At 32.8% G+C, this 22,475-nt stretch overlaps 2 protein-coding genes and 1 long non-coding RNA gene across 3 annotated transcripts; all 3 read right to left on the bottom strand.

Moving 5' to 3' along the window:
- Nucleotides 1-715: 715 nt before the first annotated feature.
- Nucleotides 716-2,176, bottom strand: LOC143622924 (putative receptor-like protein kinase At5g59700). Its single transcript, XM_077093929.1, has 3 exons — nucleotides 2,036-2,176; nucleotides 1,872-1,925; nucleotides 716-1,750 (listed from the first exon to the last, which is right to left on the bottom strand). Exons 1-3 carry the CDS (start codon nucleotides 2,174-2,176, stop codon nucleotides 716-718), a joined length of 1,230 nt encoding a protein of 409 aa, XP_076950044.1.
- A 4,995-nt stretch (nucleotides 2,177-7,171) lies between these two features.
- LOC143622858 (uncharacterized) lies at nucleotides 7,172-8,171 on the bottom strand. Its single transcript, XR_013151794.1, has 3 exons — nucleotides 8,132-8,171; nucleotides 7,346-7,443; nucleotides 7,172-7,234 (listed from the first exon to the last, which is right to left on the bottom strand). It is a non-coding gene; the product is annotated as an uncharacterized LOC143622858 (long non-coding RNA).
- A 6,848-nt stretch (nucleotides 8,172-15,019) lies between these two features.
- Nucleotides 15,020-22,199, bottom strand: LOC143623039 (uncharacterized). The gene is made up of 8 exons (XM_077094048.1): nucleotides 22,008-22,199; nucleotides 19,421-20,419; nucleotides 18,057-18,917; nucleotides 17,686-17,826; nucleotides 17,389-17,501; nucleotides 15,823-16,397; nucleotides 15,608-15,720; nucleotides 15,020-15,507 (listed from the first exon to the last, which is right to left on the bottom strand). Exons 1-6 carry the CDS (start codon nucleotides 22,173-22,175, stop codon nucleotides 16,010-16,012), a joined length of 2,670 nt encoding a protein of 889 aa, XP_076950163.1. The 5' UTR covers nucleotides 22,176-22,199; the 3' UTR covers nucleotides 15,020-15,507; nucleotides 15,608-15,720; nucleotides 15,823-16,009.
- Between the last annotated feature and the right edge of the window lie 276 nt (nucleotides 22,200-22,475).

Genomic DNA, 22,475 nt, shown 5'->3' on the forward strand with positions numbered 1-22,475 from the left:
CACCGGGCTAAACATGTGAAAATAATCAATACCGGGTATTTGGCTAAAGCCTTGTGCGACCAGACGAGCCTTGTGACGATCAATAGTTCCATCAGATCGATATTTTGTGCGATATAGCCATTTAAAGCCCACAACATTATGATTTTTGGGTCGAGGGACAAGAGTCCAAGTCTCATTTTTGTGAAGAGCAGAAAGCTCTTTTTCCATGGCTGTAACCCATACTTGATGTTTAGAAGCAGATTTAAAACCTTTAGGATCATTTGTGATAAAGATGGAAGAATAGAGAGCATGGTGAGTAGTATGGGAAAGATTGACCTTGTGTTTAGGTTTGAAGATACCAGATTTGGAGCGGGTCTGCATGGGACCTTGTGTTTAGTTTTTTTTTCCTTTCAAAAACTAGCTTAAAAGAGCCCTACTATATATAAACAAACAAATTCCCTACAACTTCAAACGACTATACGAGCCATAACTTTTCTCCTTATTATACATCAATAATTCCAAAACTCCCCAAACTCGTAGTTTAAACTAAAAGGTATTGGTTTTTCAATTAAGTTCATATATTCATGTACTTCTTTACATATGAAATTCAGAGTTTGTGCCTTTTCTATTTTGAAATAGACAGATTATAAATCATTTTTTAGCGGGACAAGTAATCATAATTCACATTCATAAATCATATATTTCTTTAAAATGTTAATGATGAACATAGTAACTACTAGAAAGGGATAATGAAATAAATATTGTTGTAAAGGGTTCTTACTTGCAAGTTCAAAGCATTCTCAAGTTCCTTGATGACAACTTCCATTGTCGGGCGCTTGGCTTGAGTTTCCGCCAAACATTGACATGCGATTCGTGAAAATGCTTCAAAAGACTCTTGATTGGGACCTCTATTTAAAGTTACGATGTGTTCACCAACTTCATCTATCATTTTAGGATCAATCAATTCCTTTAGTGTTTTCTCATTGTAGCGCCGCCTCGCAATGGATGCAAGCCCTTTTTCATTTTCCTCTATGCAAATTTGTTCATAGGCCAACCTTCCAGATAGCATCTCAAATAAAACCACTCCAAAGGAATAAATATCTGATTCCTTTTTATACCTTGCTGAAGTCACATACTCTGGATCCACATAAAAATTTGTGCCTGCAATATGTTTTGTATGGATAGTGCTCGCTTGTTGGCTTCTGGAGTGGAATTTTGAGAGCCCAAGGTCAGCAATCTTTGCTTTCATATTTTCATCCAACAGGATGTTCTCGCTTTTTATATCTCGGTGTATTATCCTAGGTTTCCCCTCCATACTGGTGTGAAGGTAGTTTATTCCACGTGCAATATCAAGGCAAATTTCTAATCTTTTTCCCCAAGTAAGATTAATATTTTTACAAGTGCTTCCCAAATAATCACTCAGGCTTCCTTTGGAAGCATACTCGTACACAAGAATTATGTCATCAGCTTCCATGTATAAGCCAAGAAGTGAGATAACGTTTTGATGCTTACAACTTGTAAGCAATTCAATTTCTGTTAAAAATCCTTCTTTACTGGCCACATCTTGCCTATTTTTGATGCATTTTATTGCTACAGGTGTTTTGCTTTGTTTTTTCTGTTCACCTTCAACTGATGGTGAATTTTGGATACCTAAAAGATCAAGTTCTCCTTTATACACTAAGCCAAACCCGCCACCAGCTACAAAGTGTGCTTCATCAAAACCATTTGTTGCCTCTTTTATTTCACTTAGTGGAATCTTCAGCCGTTCCAACTACAAAATAGTGTGTTAAGATATAATGGGAGTATCATCATAGTTGTAAAACTCGCTAGGCATTAGTCGGGCAATGAGATATCAACTTTTGTTATTATGATGAAAAATCAATTTCGTTTACCTTGAGGAGATATGATGACGTGACTTCATCTTTATCTGCAGCTGTTGAGTGTTCCTATAACACCAATTACCTCAATGCACAATAAATTAGCAACCATAATAATAAAAATGACCGAAGGAAAGAAGAAAGCCAAAAGAAAAAAATAAAAATAAAAGTCGTCTTACATGATTTTCATGTTTCCATTGAAGTTCAAACACACCCTCAAGTTCTTTGACAACCTGATCCATAGTTGGGCGTTGCACAGGATGTTCATTTAAGCACTTATCAATTATTTTTGTTAAGAAAGTCAACGACTGTCTATCCATTTGTTCTCGTAACTTTGGATTAATGATGCCTTGACGTTGTGTTTTCATTGGTTTCACCATGTAAAGGACTTCAAACAACAATACACCAAAGAGGAAAATAGGGGGATGAAAGTCAAAAAAGAAAACCACCTAAGCCATGTATTAGAAATGAAAACAATAGTAATGGTTATTATATAGCCACAAAGGTTGAAATATCAAGACACGAGATCAGTAAAATTATATCATTGTAAGAAAAAACTAGCTCAAAAACTCATTCCAATAATTCTTTATTGATCACACATCCAACGCCTCTACTCAAGCACTATATTTTTAGATCAAACTCTAACTCGGTGACCAAGGCGTTACCATGCTAATCATATTACAGTTATAAAACTAAAACAACTTGACATATGTCACATATTACAGTTAAAAAACTAAAACAACTTGACCAACTTAGGTCTTTACATATTCATCGACTTGTGAATAGTGAATACCGTCCAGAATTACCAACAAAACATACATCATTACAATATGTGTATATACCATTAGACTTATCAATATTTGTTATTTCAAATCTTAAATCTTCTTCAGAAGATCTTATTACTTTCATCATCTGTATGCATGTATTGTGTGTACGTGTATGAAATTAAAATAGAGTATTAAATGATATCTTCTTCTAACAAAAGAAAATAATTAATGCCGCATGTCATTCTAATATTCATTTTCATTCTAACATTCACGCCTAAACTACCATAGACCGATATGGTGCCTACATATATTTCTTTTTGCAATCTTTTGAGATGAACACGTTGCCTACACATATTCAATAAGTATTTATTCAAATATTAATATGTTTTCCTTCTTACAATTTATACTAGTGACTAATGCATGTGTTTAAATTCTGGCGAAGAAATGCATTCTTCACATCTAACTGATATATAGGCCAAGATTTGGAAACCGTAATGCAAAGAACGCTCCGTGTTTTAAATATATGTTTCACCACAATCCAGACCAACCAGCCAGGATCGGCCGTCAAAAACTAAACAAACCTTGTACTATTTTAAAGAGCCATCTAAAACACGTCTTCTGACGGAAAAATTCACATACTTCTAACAATATTCAGTGTGTACACAATTATGCATCATTTGCATCTCGTTTTTAATTGTTTCTACAAGGATTCGAGTGGATTTTGTATTTGTTAGGTTTACTTTGAATTTTCTGGAACAAATAACCTCTGGATGATCAAATGAAGAAATAAACAACCAAGCACGGGTCATGCCCCATCATACCACGCCCCTGTGCCCCATCACTAGAGGACAAAAAATCATTTCCACTCACACTGTCATGTCTGAAGTTCAGTAGGCCTACATCACAAACTCTATCCATAGATTGTGCACCGATTGACGAAAAGTGCTCACTTTCTCGTTTGAGTAGTTAGCATAACTATTTATCCACGAAATTGTGGCAAGGCACGGAGTGCCATTGTCCATTGAGTCAGATCGGGATACACGTTTTACTTCAGGATCTGGAAGAAGTTCTATGATTTAATGGGAACAATACTAAACCCTGCATATCATCCTCAAAGAGACTAGACCGGTAGTCTAAAAGGACCATCCAAACCCATGAGGATATACTTCGTGCCTGTATATTAGACTTCCATGGTAGTTGGGATGATCACTTGAGTTTTCATACAATTGCAGCTACCATGCAAGTATTGGTATTTCGTCGTTTGAAATGTTATACGGTTAGTTCCATAGAACTCATTTTTGTTGAGGAGAAATTGGTCAGAAAGAGCTAGCTTAGAAGCTTAGAAGTCGTTCAGGAGACAACAAGGTTTTATCAGATTAAGGCCAAGGTTAGAATGAAAGCAGCTCAACACCAGCAAAAGTCTTACGTTGATAAACAACGACGACTGGTCAAGTTTAGCATTGGTGACATCGTGATGCTGAAGGTTTTGCCATGGAAAGGAACCATTCAATTCAGAAAACTAGGAAAGCTGACCGTTCAAGATGGTGGAACGTACATGTGAGGTGACTTACCAGTTAGAGCTACCTGCAGAGTTGGATGGGATCCACTCTACCTTTCACATTTCTCACTTACGAATATGTCTTGCCGATGACACAACCCATGTGCCGTTAGAGGACATCGAGGTCAATGAAAAATTGAACTATGTAGAATTTTTTTATTATATATAGTGTTAAAGAAAGAATTATGTAGTTAAGTATGGGCTTAATATGGGTTTAATGGAGTTTATGAGTACAAATACCCATGCACATATATATAATCAATGTGTGTGTGTATATAATAATAAAGTGAAAATTATTTTTTAAGATACATATAATTTTTAATTTTTAAAAGATATATAAATTTTATTTTATTTTTTAATTCCGCCTCAGGCTTACGCCTAATTTCGCCTTGAGGCTTACACCTCGTGAGGCTAAGGGAAACGTCTCGAGGCGCAATTCCGTTCTTTTAACCTTGACCCTAATAACCCTTTTATCACCCCTAATTACACCATAATTTTCACACACAAACACTCTCAATCCAAGATCCAAGATAACAAGACTATATCTCATTTCATTTGTGCTAGAAATCCATCAAAAGAAGCTACATCTACAACTCTTAAACCGGTTGTAGATCTAGAACGCCAAAAGGTAAGAAATGGATTAAAGGTTGTGTTTTGGGATTGATCTTTGGCTTGTTAAGCCTTAGAATGGTAGATCGGATAAAACCGATGGCTCAGTTTTATATTTTGCTATCAAATGAAAACCAATTTTAAGTAGTTTATAAGAAATTAATAAACTGTATACCCATTTTTTGGTCATTTTTTTATAAGAAATTAATAATCTGTGTACCCATTTTTTGGTCCCAAATGTGTAATATCAGTTAAACTATATATTAACATAAATAACTATAGTTTCAAGTGTAAGCTCATTATTTTGGGCCCAAAATTTTCAAGACCAGACGGTAAAGGCGAAAAAACTTGAAACCGAGCCGACCCCATTGTGAAAATCGAAAACCAATAACTGAACAAACCGTAACCAATTAAGCGGTTTTCAAACAACCAAATATTTAGTTTTTGAATCATATTTTGCTAAGGGTTTGGGTCGAGATGAGTTGACTTTTGACCAACAAACTATTTTTTTCGATTTTAAGAAAAGGTCAATTTCACAGTATCATGTTTACGCATTTCAAACAGACAATTAGAAATATCATATCTATTCTTCATAGTAAAATAAAATTAAACCAGATAATTATAACTTGTATGACTATAAGAGTTTGTTATACTGAACATACAAATAGGGGAAAATATGTTTCTATTAGTTTATTCAGCAAAACACGATTTTACTAAGTAAATAATTTTAATATTTAGTGTTCTTATTTCTTAAAGAGAAAATGTGTTATGAAGCCGTGGGCTTGTAAAAGGGTATATATGAAACTTGCGCTTTAAAAAAAATTAGTAACTAATGTGTTAACTACTACTACGAAACAATAATAAATAAATTTTGAATAAAAACTTGTATCTATTAGAAAAATATATTTTGGTCAACTTTCAACTACCTTTACAACTAAACTATTTATACGTACTATTAGACAATTAAGTTTATTATATGCATGTATTATATTAGAGGGGCTAGAGTGTAAATGTATTCAGTATTTATACTCCTATTGTAATCAGTTATTGACATACAATTTACAAATACGTTTACCAAGTTTATCTTGTAAGTTGTTTGGCTAAGCTTTTTGTTTTTGCTTTTTTGCTTTTGGAGGGGTAAAATGTCTAAAATGCCTCTTCAAAAAGCAAAAAAGCTTTAATTTGGTGCTTTTGGAGGGGCATTTTGGACATTTTACCCCTCCAAAAGCAAAAAAGCAAAAAGAAAAGGCTTAGCCAAACACCCCCTTGGTATCAAAGCCTCCTAGGTTCTAACCCTAATTCTGCCGCACCACCCCTCCTCTTTGCCAGAAATCAAACCACCAGCCATAAATCGATCCAATGGCTCTTCTTTGCTGCCTTTACTACCACCGAGAAAACTTCACACAATTCCCCACAAATTCAGTTTTACTTTGTCTCCTACAAACTATGGATATTGGAAGGCTATGATTCAGCCTTTTCTTGTTACAAATAAATTATTTGGCTATATAGACGGAACCATTCCTTGTCCATCAAAACAATCCAGCAAACAACTCAAAAAGCCAAGGAGGGCACTTCTGCAGAGCCGCAGCCAAACCCTAACTATACAACATGGGTGGCTAATGATGATCATGTCCGATACTGTTGATATCAACCATCTCAGAAGCTTCGTTTCAACACGTTCAAGGTACTACCTCTCGAGATTTATGGCATTCTCTTGAGAATGCTTATGCACCCCACACTTCCTCAAGGGAGTTTACCCTTAAAACACAACTCCTTAAGATTGCCATGAAGGGTGATGAGACTATCTCAGCCTATCTTGCTAGGGCACATGAGTATGCAGATGCCCTAGACAATATTGGTGAACCAATGAAAGAAAAAGATTTGGTCATGCTTGTTATCCCAGGTCTTCGGGACGAATACAACAGTTTAAAAACCAATATCCTTGCAAGGCAATTTCCCACAACCTTTCTTGAACTTCAGGGATTGCGATTGCTATCTGATCTTGACTTGATGGTCAAGAAGAATATTCCAGATATTTCACCCGTTCAAGCATTCACAGATGTTACAACCAGCAATAGCTCCACTGCTACCTCTGGTTCAATAGTTCCTCCACCTGAAACAATGCAGGCTCTTCAACAATTGGTTTCTCAACTCGGACTCCAACTTCAGCCCGCTTCACAGAACTCCCCACAGGCCTTTTATTAAAATCGGCCAAGTAATACTCGTGGGCGGGGGCAAAACAACCGTCGTGGAGGACATGGTAACTACAACAATAATCGTAATCAAGGAGGAAACAGAAGTCAATTTAGTTGGGCCTCAAACCAAAACACCATTTATGGAACGTGCAACAGATGTGGTATTGGTCACCTTAAATAACTTACAGTTTCAAAGAACTTAATGCCATATTCATTAGCAAGTGCTTGCCCCTTGGCAGTAGGTACAGCCTATAAATAAAAGATATTATTTAAGTGTCATAAATTCCAATTTCACAGTTTAAAAACTAATAATAATAATAATAATAATAATTATTATTATTATTACTATAATAAATATACCCGTTTGCTTTCATCCATATCAGCCTTGTTTCCCACCAAAATCTTGTTAACATCGTAAGAAGCATGCTGTACGACGTTATGAATCCAGTTTCTTATGTCTGATTAAAGAGACGGGGAATAATGAGATCGTCAAACTAAATCACTTTATCCAAAATATTAAATCGTTATAGTAATAACAAATTTATTGTGTTTATATTAAGAAGAAATCATTAATAGCTTTATTTAATGAGGAAACAGCAGCCGTAATGATAAACGAACGAACAAGAAACAGTTAAATGAATAGATTTTCTTATTCATGTTTGTGACTCTGTTCTTTAAGAAAACGAACGTGTTCGTTAATATTCTAAACAAACGGTTCACAAACATACACGAACACATATGAACATAAATGAACGAATACCTAGCAAAAGTAAACGTATTCCCAAATTAATTAAAGTCTAAAATAGTGGGGTAATTACATCCAAACTTTTAAAAGTAAACAAGGATATCTGATAAAGGTTCCTATAATATGAACTTCCAATTGATTTAAATTAGTATTAGTAACAAAAAAATTCGAATAAATATTTAAACCAACATAAACAAACAACTATAAATAAACGAATGTTTACAAATGTAAATGAACGAGCAGAACCTGTGCCATGTCCGTACATTAATGTAAATGAGCAAAAATAGGTGTTCAAGTTCGTTCGTTTGTTTACAGGCCTGCCTTTATCCATCAGTGATGATTAATAACAAATTGAAGAATTAGTTATAAAGCAAATAGAAGCAGAAGGAGGAAAAGCTTACTACTGAAAGATGACTCGTCTGTAACATCATACACCAACAATATACCCATGACTCCTTTGTAGTAAGCTAAAATTCCCAACAAAAAATGTGTAAATTGCATACTACTTAAATACTAAACACATGACATTAAAAATTAAAGATACTATAAGCACAAGATAAAACAATATCTGCGGGGTAGAAGTGTAGAAACTTCTTTACAGCCAGTTTACTTATTTTCAGTCGTTTCAAGATATGTTTTCCATCTGACGGGTCAAGCAAAAATAGTTTAAAAGGGAAAGGTTGGTAAGTCATCCAAGGTGTGTTTTTAAGCATAAACCTCCTGAATCAAATTTACTGAAAAAGCTGGATTATTATCAAAATAATAAGCTTGTTTAACAAGCAAGCCCAAGCTAGAGCCGGCTGTCGACCCTAAACGAGTCTATTGTTTATATACTTTTATTTAACATATTAACTATATATTTATCTAATAATTATTCTTATATATAGAATCATGATAAAAACAAACAAATTATAGATAATATGTTATATATAAATATTATAAATAAATAAAAACCTATAAATAATATAAATTAACTAACAAGTAGAAACAAGCCAAGTCCAAGCCATGCTCGAGCTTGAAAAACTACTCACGAGTCAAGCTCGAGCTTTAGAACTAGAGCTCAAACTGAGCCCATCTTGAGCTAGAGCTCTCATAAGTTAAACGAGCTCAGGCTCAACTCGTTTACACCCCACGGCTGCACCCATTCCCCAACCCACCTAACTAGTCCATTTTGCCACCTCTATCATCCAACATAAAGAGAAAAAACATACCCTCTGTTATAGTCTGGAACCGTTCCTGACCAGATGCATCCCAAATTTGTAGTTTGATACGTTTGCCATCGAGCTCGATGGTTTTAACCTTGAAATCAATACTGTAATTCCCGATTACAGTTTTTATAATGTCAAAATTCATTGTAAAAATACATAAATTAGCTGACAATGTAGATACTATGAGAATAACTCACCCAATGGTACTGATATAACTAGTAGTGAAAGAACCATCAGCAAAACGCAGAAGAAAACAGCTCTTTCCCACACCTGCAAGGAAATCAAAATATGCTCGTGAAATAAAGAAATAGAATAGAAACGCAAATCGGTAAAAAATTACTAATTAAGATTTCAAAAATTGAAAGCGATACGTCAATGTCTAACCGTTTTTATGGTGATTGCCTTACATGATGCTGTAACGTGAACTTAACGTAAAAGATTTGACATAACGTTAATATTATTAGAAAAAGAGCCATACAAGGTGATGCAATAATGTTAATCTATATACGTTATAAATTTTAAATGATAAAGACTTTATCATATAACCATCTTGTCGTTTGTCAAAACTAGTATTAGACAAGTATCAACTCCTAATCCACGCACCATAACTACATAAATGTTGGAAAATGTTTGCAATGTTCATGCCAATGTGGAATCTTTAATAATATTTCGAAACTAAAGAAGTCGCGCTCCGGTTTCTAAAATGAAATATCATAGTGAACAACATATATATTTATGTAAACACAATTACACATCAAAACAATTGGCATATACTTTGTACTGCAAATATTTGTGAAACGTGAGCTTGTCATCAACCATTTATTAGAATGATATGCATGATTTCATTCCATTTCCAAATACTAATATGCTAGCTAGAATGGCCACTTTTGTTGTACAAGTTCAACCTTTTTAATTTTCGATGAAAAATATAAGACTCCCTCTTTTAACATCATTTTCTTATGAATTGCATATAAACAATGAGAGTATCATAAACACTATCTTTCACTAAAGAATCAGCCACTGGTTCTAAGTTCTAACATTAAGAAGACATACATCAGACTAAACATTCCATTATTTGCTTAAACACAGTAAACAACAATCAAACACACAACAAATTAAACAATAAACTAGATTCATACCGAAACCACAATCTAAAGCCCTAACACTTGTAAACACTAACAAAAATTTTGTGTAGACAATCATCATACACCTCTGAATTCATTAAATTCAAATCTACAACATCAACAAGGTCGTCTCCAAGAAACACTAAAAATTTTTGGGCAGAATGCGATTATAAATTCGGGCCTTTAAGTAAAATATAAATTCGATAACTTACATATCAAAAGTAAATGATACGATATTGATAATTGGGCAATAAAGTTGATCATTTGAGCTTAATGCAGTTGTTTTTTAATATAAACGAGTTAATAGGTTTACTAGCAATTTTTTAAAAAACTTTAGGGCCTCTGAAATGATTGAGTCGACCTCCCTGTCTCCCCATCCCAGGCGGCCCTGCATGAATAACACGCGATCCATATAACAACAATTAACACTAAACAAAACACTTACTGGTATCGCCAATCAAAAACAACTTAATCAGGTAATCGTAATTTGCTGATCCAGCCCTATTCGGTGGTGGAGCGGCCATTGATTAATCGAACAAAAGGCCCTAAAAATACACACACTTACACCTGTTCACATATCAAAATGAAAGTCACAAGTTTAATTAACGGATGTATGTAACTGATCGGAAGTAATAGAAGATAAAGAGAAAGATATTATTATTATTATTATTATTATTATTATTACCGTTAGGGATGTATGTAACTGATCGGAAGTAATAAGATGCCTGTGGTTTGTTAGTGGAACGAATGAGTGTTGACGCCCGCGCAGAGTCAAAGATTAACTGGTAATTAAAGACTTTTGTTTGTCGGTTTCTGAAGAAGGAAAACAAGTGGCGGACCGTAGGAAGTGGCGGGTGGACCAGGGAGATATTGATTTGATTTGATTGGATATTGTTTTATGTAAACATTTTATTTATAAATTTACATGTCTTTTTATTTTTATTTTTATTTTTATTTTTAGGCCGATCAGTATAGTTCAGTGGGGATCACGGACTAGTTCTATATGGAACACCGCCCCAGGTGATCGGAGGCGCATTTCTCTCAAATGTTTAATGAAAATGGAGGAAAATGAAAAATTGAAGGTTGAAGGTGATTGATGATGATAATGAAGATGTCGGTCAAGTTATTTTATAGAGGGGAAAATGAAAAAGATGAGAAGTATTTGTAGCCACACAAAAAAACCTTTAAAAAATTTGAATAAAAAGATCATAACTCAAAATTTAATAAAAAAACGAAAATAGTAAAAACACAAAAATGTTTCCACCGTCTTTCTCGTTCTAATAAAAAACACAATTGTAAGTGAAAAAAGTCGTTGTGTCTTTTTGTTTGTCATTGTGTTTTATGTTTATTTCGTCATTGATTGTGTCTTTTTTCCTTAACACTCGTGTCTTTTTTTTATATTGTGTTATATTACTCAACATTATGCTATATTTTGTTTGGCACTATGTTAAAATTTGCAATCTATTGTGTCTTTTTTTAGTTATAATTATGTCTTTTGATCATTTTCGTCATTGTGTCTTTTCGTCAATTTTTTTTTATTTTTTTGTATTTTTTTTAACCGGAATGATGTCGGAAACATTTTAGTTTTTTAACTTTTTTCGATTTTTATTTACAATTGATTTTTTTTATTATTTTTTTAAATTTAGTTTTAAAGGATTTTTAATACGGTCATAAATAATTTTCACATTTCTCATTTTTGTCTTCATTTGTATTTTAAGTTTATCTCTTAAGATGTGGGGTCAAATTTGCTTTTTTGTTTTTTGACTAGATGATGTGGAATGCACTCTTTTGTTAATTTTATTTTTAAGATCAAATCGGACTTCTTTGTAATGTTATACTTTTATAGGGTAAAGTTAAAATACAAATGACAATAAAAATGAGAAGGATAAGAAGGAATATAATCCATTGATCTTAGATTTGGATGATGGAGATTAATTCAAGAATAAAAATTAAATAAAAATAGATGAGAAGGGCATGTAGGTAATAACCCATTTATGAAGACTTTCTCTCTCCACATGCAAGACACATGTCAATTCCTCCATCATTTTAAAATGTCTATAACTTTTTCATACGACATTTTTTTTAAAAAATTATCATAATAACAAGCGTTTCTTTATGTTTAATATGAATATCATATTGTTATATAAAAATAAAAAATTTGGTGGGTTTTTTATATTGTGTTATTTGGTTGTCCATTGTGTTTTATTGAGTTTTTCTATGCATTGTGTTATAAATTTTGATCATTGTGTTTTTCAATTGATACTCATATTAAAGATAAAATTTAACACAAAGATTACGTTATTGTGTCTTTCGTGCGTCATTGTGTCTTTGAGAATGTGTCTTTATACTTATCTTTGTGCTTTAGTCATTGTGTTCAATATTCACTTAATTTGAGAAAAATAGTATTATGTTGTTTGTGTATTACGTTCAAGGCATTGTGTAATATATAGATTCCATTGTGTTTTACATTTCAGGTCATTGTGTTATATGTATTTACCATTGTGTCTTACGTTTCAGGCCATTGTGTTATATTATTTACCATTGTGTCTTACGTTTCTGGCCATTTTGTTATATGTATTTACCATTGTGTCTTACGTTTCACGCCATTGTGTTATATTATTTACCATTGTGTCTTACGTTTCTTGCCATTGTGTTATATGTATTTACCATTGTGTCTTACGTTTCAGGCCATTGTGTTATATTATTTATCATCGTGTCTTACGTTTTTAGCCATTGTGTTATATGTATTTACCAGTGTGTCTTATGTTTCAGGTCATTGTGTTGTTATATGTATTCATTATTGTATTTTATATTTCAGGTTATTGTGTAATATGCATTCATCATTGTGTTTTATGCATTAGATAATTTATTGGTATTTTTCATTATATATATATATATATATATATACTATTACACAACGGTGTTATTAGTATTTAAAAAAAAGCACAATTATTAGATGAAAGACACAACGGCGAAAAAACACAATAACAAACAGAAAGACACAATGACGAAAAAAGAAACAATGGTACGCAAAAAGACACAATGACGTAAATTACTTTTTATTATTATATAACAAAATTATACTCATATTAAAGGTAAAAAAACGATTGTTATTATGGTGAATTTTTTTTTTAAATATCATATGAAAAAGTTATAGACGTTTAAAAATGATGGGGGAATCAACATGTGACTTGCATGTGGAGAGAGAAAATGTGTAATATTACTTTTATACCATTTTTCTTTTATCCCTACTTGACACATGTCAATAAATTATGGCTTCTCATCCTTCTCATTTTTGTTCCCCTTTGTAGAATAACTTGACCCTACTTTTATATACTTAAAACATACTTTGAATTAAGTTTGAAAAATTTTATTGTCTTTTTAGTGTTTTCAAAAAGCCAATAAGTTAAAATGTGTGGCAATCACAATTTTTTTTTTATCTTTTTGAAAATGGTTAAAAAACAGTTTTATAAAAACCGCAAATACTGGTTTTTCAAAATGGCTTTTTAAAAAAGTCAATAAGACAATAAGCATTTTTCAAGCTCAATCTCAAACGTAACCTTAATCATGAGTTGAAATTATGTTGCCTTAACTATTTGAAGCAATTAATTTTACTTGTTTTTTTTATCCTTTATCCATACTGGTTTGTTCTAACCAAATTGTTGTTTCAAAAGAAGTATTTCAAATGGTGGTCTTAAATTTAATTGCCAATGTGCCATATATGTGAATAAGAAAACAAGCCAAAATTCGTGATGAATACTTATTCTCCGACTTCATAAAATGGGAGATGAATATAAGAATATGATGGTGTACGTATGCCGGTCAGTTACGAAGCTTGAATGCATTTTAATTAACATTTACATTTGCTTGAATGCATTTTAATTTTAACATTTTCCTTTGCGGTAGTAGGACAAATTTCCATTTCTCCCTTTATCACCACTCACACATTTTTATGGTTTTGTATTAAAAAGGGGTAACAAAAAGAAGTAATTATAGTTTTTTACTGTTCATCCAGATTGAAATTATCCGTAGTAATTTTTCTATCGTGTTATTAGTGTTGATTGGTTAGGAAGAGTCTCTTTAAAAGTTACTCATACAGTGTTAATTAAAATATGATCAACAATCTTTAATTATATTTGACATGATGTTTTGACTTTTTACAATAATCCTTGATCCAATTTTGCTTATATGAACAATGATGAGGTTTAGTTCTTTCCAACGAGTTATTCAAAAGACCAATATTATACGAACATGCGTGTCTTCAAATTAACGGACGCAACCACTAAGAAGAGGTCTAAGGGTGCGCATGGCTAACCATTGGCACCATTGGCAAACACCAAACTTACTACCATGTTGTTTATTTATTTAGAAAATCATGAATTGTATATTTATTTACCCATGTTATATTGAATTTACTGTTATATATATCATTTTTCCCATTTATTACTTTGTATTTCTTAATATTAGTGGTATGAATCAAAATTTGTAATGTTATATATTTTTTTGTTACCATCTCGTATGATAGATGGGTTCTAACCTATGAGAGTTATATATGACGGGTGTTTCTGCATGTCTAGTCAAGTAATATAAATATATTTCTGTTAATAAAACAATGTTAAATATAATTTGTATTTATCTATCGTAAGTTATTTTTAATTTCAAAATATTTGATACCCAACCCCGTTCACTACAAGGGTTAAAACCTAGTTATTCTCATAGTTCAAACCTTAAGTGAGATATGGTTAGTTAGATAAGCAAATTAACTCAGAGGACTAATATTGCCAATATTCAAAGTCAGAGCGTGCTAGTAGCTGTTACGGATAAAGAAAACCTGAATTAGGGTTTAATATGTTTTCTTTCAATTCGTTCACAAATCTTGCTATAATCATTTCATTAGTTCAATTCATAATAACATGAGTTAATCGTTTGATTCAGTCATCTTAATTCAATTCATTAGTGTTCAGTTCATAACAATTCAAACACTGATACAATACAAAAACAACATATTAATTAGTTTGTTACATATTCCTCTACGTTGGTCGAAACTCTAAGCCACATATAATAAGCCCTGACATAGTTCCCTCGTAGGTTATGAGTTTCAAATTCATAGGAATAACATCCTTTCCGAGATTATTATTATCAAACTTTGAGTTGAACTTCCAGATCCTAACCTCCATCCATCCATCTTTCCGCTGCTCCGGAACCCAAAAGGGATCATGATGATTCACACGGGTTGGAGATCTAAAATAAACAATTTGGTTTACTTTATTTTTACGACATAGTAGATCTCGTACTTTCACTGGACAATGCAGCCCTTGACATTTTTCGGAAAGCTTGAACACAAGGTAACATGTGTATTCCATGAATGGTGACAACATTTGAGTTTCAATTTTGTACTTGATTCTAAATACTTGTTGCGGTAGAAGCTCCATCACATTTTGAAATCTGCGTTTACGATATTGGTTACATACTTCTTGAAGACAAAGTACCATCTTTTTAATCAGACTTTACAATTTAATTAATTGAGCTTAATTAAAAGGCAAACCTTGAGTCTGCTGACGATTTAGAACGAAAAAACTCCCATTTTTTAGAGTTGTACAAAATCTCCGTGGCAGACAGCATAAGATGTTTCTTCCCGTTCAATTCCCTTAGAAACAACTGTTCGACAAATGACAGAATTTAGTACCAAGATCACAAGGAATATTTTGAGTCTTCAAAAAATAATATTCATTAATTATATGCATATAAGCCAAAAAGAACCTTTTCATTGTTAACTAGTTCATGTTTCAAGTCCTCCAAGTTAGGTTTTGATTTTTGAACTTGTTGGGCCTCCTTTAGATTCTTGTTATCTTCATGTGCCACCTGTGTATACAAATTGTAACATCATATTCTCTACATGCAGTAATGTACGGTATAAAAAATAAAAGCATTATAATCCAGAATGAGATCAAAAGAGTATTTTTTGACTTGCTTTTTTAATGGCTCGAAACTCAATGCCTTCAACATAGATGGCACCATTTGTGCAATAGTATCTTGAAAAGCTCTCTAGTAGAAATGTAAATGAAACACCTTCCTTGTGATTCGAAAAACGGTGCAATTCAATCATCATCCACTCTTCGTCCCTCCATGTTGCAAAATATGAATTCAAAGTATCAGTCCCGTTCTTGTACTTTAGGTTCACGTACAAACGTTGTTTATGAGAAAATATTCTTGGATCAGAAAATTTGAAGATCAAATAAATCCCATATATGACATCCGGAGATAAAAAACGGTTGTCTATTGTAACTTGGATCTTTAAATTTGAAATATCCAACATCTTTGCCACTTTCCAAAACCTGTACATGTTACGAGTGGTCAGTCTAGAAAATTCAAACATATATAGTTATTCATAAAGCTATGTAGTCCGCACTCCAATTCACTAACCTTGTTGAGTTCGTTTATTTGTTAGTTTATGTTTCGGTACTTTTAAAAGTTGGTTTGCGCTTATTTTTATTTCTGTTAGGGCCAAAGGCCACATGACTTATGGGTTCGTTTAGGATACACCGATATGAGGCCACAGTGGTTAAGGGTTTTCTGATAACTGTATTGCAGTTATTGCAAAACACCAACCGGTGCTTATCCTTAACGCTGCGTCGTTTGGTTGTGTTTATACTTTTATATAGGGATCAATCACATCAGTTTGTAGTATACAGAACCCCTATTTCTACTCTGTTCAGTACAAGTGTGTCTGTTTATTTTTCATCTTGCAATTACTATTTCATATTGTGAATCGTGATCATGGTGTCCAAGTACAAGTCAGTTATGATCGGTTCATTGAGTTAGGGATGAGAAGATTAAGCGGGGACCAATAAGCTAAAAGTACAAAATTGGCAACATGAAATAACTTTTAACAATCTATACAATTTTCCTAAACGTTACTATTCAAGAGTCTTCAAGATTCATCAAGGTGCATTATAAGTATATGTTCGGTCAAACAATGTACTACTTGTTTTGATTTTAAAGTAGACAATATTATATTTGGTTAGGTTTATTACTTTTTTTTTTTTACAGTGAACACACATCCTTAAAAGTTTACTCCTACAATCCTCACGAGTCACGCCTACATAGTTTTATTAGTTGCTTGAAGAAATCCTAGAAAACCAAATAACTTTGTTAATTAAAGGGTGTCCACTAGCTAGCAGACCGTTTCGGATCATCCATAAACAATGATTAACCAATCAACATTGATCATAAATTATTGCAGTTGAAGATAAACAGTTAGTATTTGCTACAAAAATTTCAAAGTGAAAATGTGTGTGTGTGACTGAGGGAGAGACAGGAGAGAACCTTGATATATGAATAGATCTGCACTTATGTGATTCTCGGTTTTTATAAGAAAAGTTTGCTGCTGTCGCTGATACCATTTTATTTAATTCTCCATTATCACTTAGTATGAACCACTGATACACAAAACAAACAAAACAAATCAAATAAGTCTGATTTCTCTTAAGTTGATTATTTTCAAATGAGCAATTTAATCACAAGGAAAAGTTGAATGAAAAGAGATAAATGAATAGTCCTAAATAGTATATATGTATTAAATAGCAAAAATACATGAAGTTATGATAGAAACAAGCTAATTACCACTTTGTCCTTTGGAAGGTGGATTCCTTCAGAGAGCTTGACGTAAATGTCCTTTTTATTGTAGATTTCAGAGGTTCCCGACAACCGTATTATTTCTTTGTAGGCTCTAGGTAGTTTGGGCTCCCATATTTCAGAGTCCTCCTACATACTCGTACAAATTAAACAGTTAAATAAAAAATAATAACAAATTCGTTTTCAGTTTGACATGATCTATTTTTATAGTTAAAAGTAATACAAAAATTCTCACCTAAATATGTTTCCTAGATATTAATGGTTATATATTCTCTTTTTATTAATAAGTACTTGTTTATGCACTTTCATGATACATGCATTGAAAGGAGGCCAACATTTGTATAAACATGAAAGCTTACTTGAAATTCCAATGCTTTCTTTAGTTGTATCACCACCTCACTAGCCTGGGGCCGCATATGCTCATATTCGTCTAAGCATTGATAGGCAATATCCGCAAATGTAGTCAATGATTGTTCCACAATTTGTTTCTTCATATCCTCAAACACCATTTGATCAAGTTTTCCTTGATCGTAGTGGTGTTTAGCCAAAGAACCTAAAAATTGACTGTTATCTTCATGCCCCTCTACACGTGCCAATCTTCCGCTCAAGATTTCAACTAAAACCACACCAAGCGAATATATATCTGATTTTTCAGTTAAACCTTGTTTGTACTGTGGGTCAAGGTAAGCATCATCGGTAATATGTTCCATCTCCTGGTTTGATGAATCAAATGTGGACAACTCAAAATTAGAAATTTTAGCATCCCAGTTATCATTTAGTAATATTCCATGGCTTTTGATATCCCTATGTACCACCTTCTTCAGTGTTACATCACCTCCATGAAGGAACTCCAACGCACTTGCAACATCAATGCATATCTTGAGTCGTTTAATCCATCTAAGATTAGAATCTTTTAAATATATATTAAGACTTCCTTTAGACATGTGCTCGTAAACAATGATCTTTTCATTGGTCTCATTACAGAAGCCTACAAGACTGATAATATTCTTATGCTTACGCTTGAAAAGGATATCAAGTTCTGTCCGAAATTGATCATTAAACTTGCTATCCCACCGGTTTGCAACAATGGCAGCATGTGGTAGCTTTCCTTTATATGCCTTCCAGTATCTCCCACTTCCACAGTAATTCTTTTGACTGAATTTTTCTGTGGCCAATTCAATGTCTTTTAGAGAAATCTGGAGGCTTTTCATGAGATTTTCCTGTGAATCATAAAGCAATATATCGATATAGTAACTCAAAATAATACACAAAAGTAGTTTTTAAAAAAGCATTGAAAATACTGATAATTAAATCCTTAATAACTCATGATCATTGATCGACTCAGTTTTCCATATCTGATATGTCCAATATCAGAAGAAATTCACGAAATAAAGCTAAATCTATTGATGGGTATATAACATTTATGCATTGTTTAAATGTTTGAACTCATGTCATTAGCTTTTTTGTTATAATAGGCCATTTTTTTAATAAATCCACAAACTTAAAATTCAAAGGTACGTGTAGCGAGCTTTTAATTAATTTACTTAACGCAATATACATGATAAATCTAAGGTTCTAGCTAGTTTGCGCTTAATGTATTCCAATTTAACTTGAAAATAAATCCCATGTTTCCGTTTGACTGATAATGGTTAAGCATGATACTTTATATGATTGGCCAAGTATATGAAGAAAACAAGTATATACTTCGAAAATATAGACTTACTTGAAAGTTTAATGCTGTCTCAAGTTCCAGGATGACAATTTCCATTGTTGGACGCTTTGTTTGAGCTTCTTCCAAACATTGGCGGGCAATTTTTAAGAACGTGTCCAAAGAATCTTGATTTGGTCCTCTGTTTGAAGTAAAAATGTCATCATTGGTTACTTCCTTTAGCTTAGGATCTAGCAATGTCTTTATTTTTCCATCATCGAAGTGGTTGCGTGCAACGTGTGGAAGCCCATTTTGATTTTTATCTATGTAAATGGGATCATATGCTAACCCCCCACAAAAGATCTCAAACAGTATAACTCCAAAGGAGTAGACGTCCGACTCTTTCTTCATTACAAGTGTTTTTTCAAATTCAGGATCCCTATAGACTTGTGTGCTAATGAGAGTGCTTGCCTCTTGGTTTTCTAAGTGATATTCTGAGATCCCAAAGTAACCAATCTTTGGCTCCAAGTTCTTGCCAAAGAGAATGTTGGCACTCGTTATGTTTCCATGTATTAGCCTTTCTTGGCTATCCATCTTGGTGTGAAGGTGATTGAGTCCACGTGCAATACCAATGCACATTTGTAGACGTTGCGTCCATGTAAGGTTATCCATGCAAAGAAAATTTTTCAAATAGTAATCGAGGCTTTTGTTGGAAGCATGCTCATAAATAAGGATAATCTCATCACCTTCATCACAAAATCCAAGAACATTGACTATGTTCGGATGCTTACAACTAGTACGCCTTTCAATTTCTAAAAAGAACCTTTGTTTTACATCCGTGCTACCAGAGATGCGTTTTATAGCTACATTGACGCGTGTCTTGGGCCATGTCTTTGGCCATTCATCATCGCTTCTCTCTTTAAATGCCAACAAACTTTTGTTGTCAAAATCATCAAGTTCTGCTTTATACACCTTAGCACACTCATGCAATCCAATACAACATGTTTCAGAGAAGTTTTGAGTAGCCAATAATATATCACTGAGCCGAAACCTTGAAAGTACCACGGTTTCCCCCTGCACCATTGTTTGTTAAAATGAAGGTTGTAGTACATACACATGCACTTGTGACGACGATAATGATATTATAAGCAAACTGTCATTTATCCTTTCTTTGTGTCAAATCATAATTCAAGAATTTTGTAGGTGTCACTAAATACTAAAGTTTTAGAACTTTCAAACGAAAAAAAATACGAAAAGAACTAAACATGTGGTATGAAAGAACTATTTCACATGTAAGATTTGAATGCATGCACATGCGACATCTCAAAATTCCACTTATGCATCTAATATTCTCACATTATTTACCACATAATTAGTTATTACTGTAATCCTTACACACACACATGGGTGTTCAACTAGCTAGTAACGTGTAACCACAAATATGTTGATGGATACGATTATTGTTTTAGTACTTCTAAATAATATTTGGTTAACTTTTGAGGGTCAACCTGTTCTACATGGGACAAAAATGAAAATGATGATAAAAATTTGTGTCCTAAAAAAACCACTTGAAAAGAAAATTATAACTCAAAATACAAAAAAAAAAAAAAACGCAAAAAGTAAAAAAAAATAAGAAAAAAGAAAAGAAAGAAAGAAAATACTATACATTTCTCCTGTCTTCTTAGTTTAAAAAAAGGACTTAACGTTGAGGAAAAAAAACATTTTGTTTTTTTTGCTTATCATTGTTCTTTTTGTTTTATTTTCGTCATTTATTTTTTCCTTGATATTATATTACATTACTCAACATTGTATAATATTTTTGATTTATTGTATATTTTTTGTTTATTTTAATTATTGTGTCTTTTTTCTCGACATTGTGTCTTTATTTATAGTGATTGAATTGTTGAATGCTTGAACACTTAGAGATTCTCGTGAGTCTATACATGTCGATTACAGTATAGAAATAGAAAAAACTTCCCCCAATAGTAGTTAAATTATCTCCAATAAAGACCCGTTAAGAATCACAACCCAATAGATAGACAATACAATGGTAGTAGAAAGGCAATCCAGAAGTCTTGCTTCGGCCATTAAAATCTCTTTTCATTTTTTTTTGTCTTTTTCTTAATCGGTAAAGACAGGAAAATATTTTAGTTTTTTTTTTTATTTTTTATTTGTATTTTGAGTTATAATTTATTTTTTTTATTTTTCTTGAGACTTTTAAGGGTTTTTGGGCCTCAAGTAAAATGACTATTTTGTTAGGTTTAAACAAATTAATTTTTAAATTGACATACTTGGTTATGATTTGAGTTGTGTAAAAAACTTTTGTATGAAAATAGGCTTAAAACGTTTCTCAAATGACACTAGAACCCTCAACCTTTTGGTTAGCAATCATACATTTTGCCACGAAGCCAAATTAGTTGTTATGTAACTGAGTTTAACCATTAAATATACATATTGTTTTTCATAAAAAATATATATATATTAAAAAAATTATTCGGGCCTAACGGGGTGTCGGGTCGAGGGCTGTCGACCACCCAGCCCTCCCTAAGGGCTGACCCTAGATCATAAATCGCATATTTCTTTAACATGTTAATGAATGAGCATAGTAATTACTAAAAGGGATATGAAGAAAAATATTGTAATATTTGTAAAGGCTTCTTACTTGTAAATTCAAAGCATTCTCAAGTTCCTTGATGACAGCTTCCATTATTGGACGCTTGGCTTGAGTTTCCGCCAAACATTGATATGCAATTCTTGAAAATGCTTCAAAGGACTCTTGATTGGGTCCTTTATTTAAAGTAACAATGTGTTCACCGTCATCATCTATCATTTTAGGATCTATCAATTCCTTAGCGTTTTCTCACTAAAGCGTCGTCTTGCAATGGGTGCAAGCCCTTTGTCATTTTCTTGTGTGCAAATTTGTTCATAGGCTAATCTTCCGGATAGCATCTCAAATAAAACCACCCCAAACGAATAAATATCTGATTCCTTTTTATACTTTCCTGATGTCACATACTCTGGATCTACATAAAAATCTGTGCCTACAATATGTATTGTTTGGATAGTACTGCGTTGCTGTTGATTTATGGAGTGGGATTTTGATAGCCCAAAGTCAGCAATCTTTGCATTT

Source organism: Bidens hawaiensis, unplaced genomic scaffold, assembly GCF_021521415.1.
Source record: "Bidens hawaiensis isolate Kalapana, Puna unplaced genomic scaffold, B.hawaiensis_p1.1 tig00003244_1, whole genome shotgun sequence".
Lineage (NCBI taxonomy): Eukaryota > Viridiplantae > Streptophyta > Magnoliopsida > Asterales > Asteraceae > Bidens > Bidens hawaiensis.

Excerpts from the sequence above, each read along its gene's own strand:
- LOC143622924 (XM_077093929.1), bottom strand. The coding sequence starts at position 2,176 with ATGGATAGACAGTCGTTGACTTTCTTAACAAAAATAATTGATAAGTGC. Across the intron at positions 1,926-2,035 it reads AATGGAAACATGAAAATCAT|GAACACTCAACAGCTGCAGA; the intron begins GTAAGACGACTT and ends TTGGTGTTATAG. Across the intron at positions 1,751-1,871 it reads CGTCATCATATCTCCTCAAG|TTGGAACGGCTGAAGATTCC; the intron begins GTAAACGAAATT and ends ACTATTTTGTAG.
- LOC143623039 (XM_077094048.1), bottom strand. The coding sequence starts at position 22,175 with ATGATAGATGATGACGGTGAACACATTGTTACTTTAAATAAAGGACCC. Across the intron at positions 18,918-19,420 it reads AGACAGCATTAAACTTTCAA|GAAAATCTCATGAAAAGCCT; the intron begins GTAAGTCTATAT and ends TATGATTCACAG. Across the intron at positions 17,827-18,056 it reads AGAAAGCATTGGAATTTCAA|GAGGACTCTGAAATATGGGA; the intron begins GTAAGCTTTCAT and ends ACGAGTATGTAG.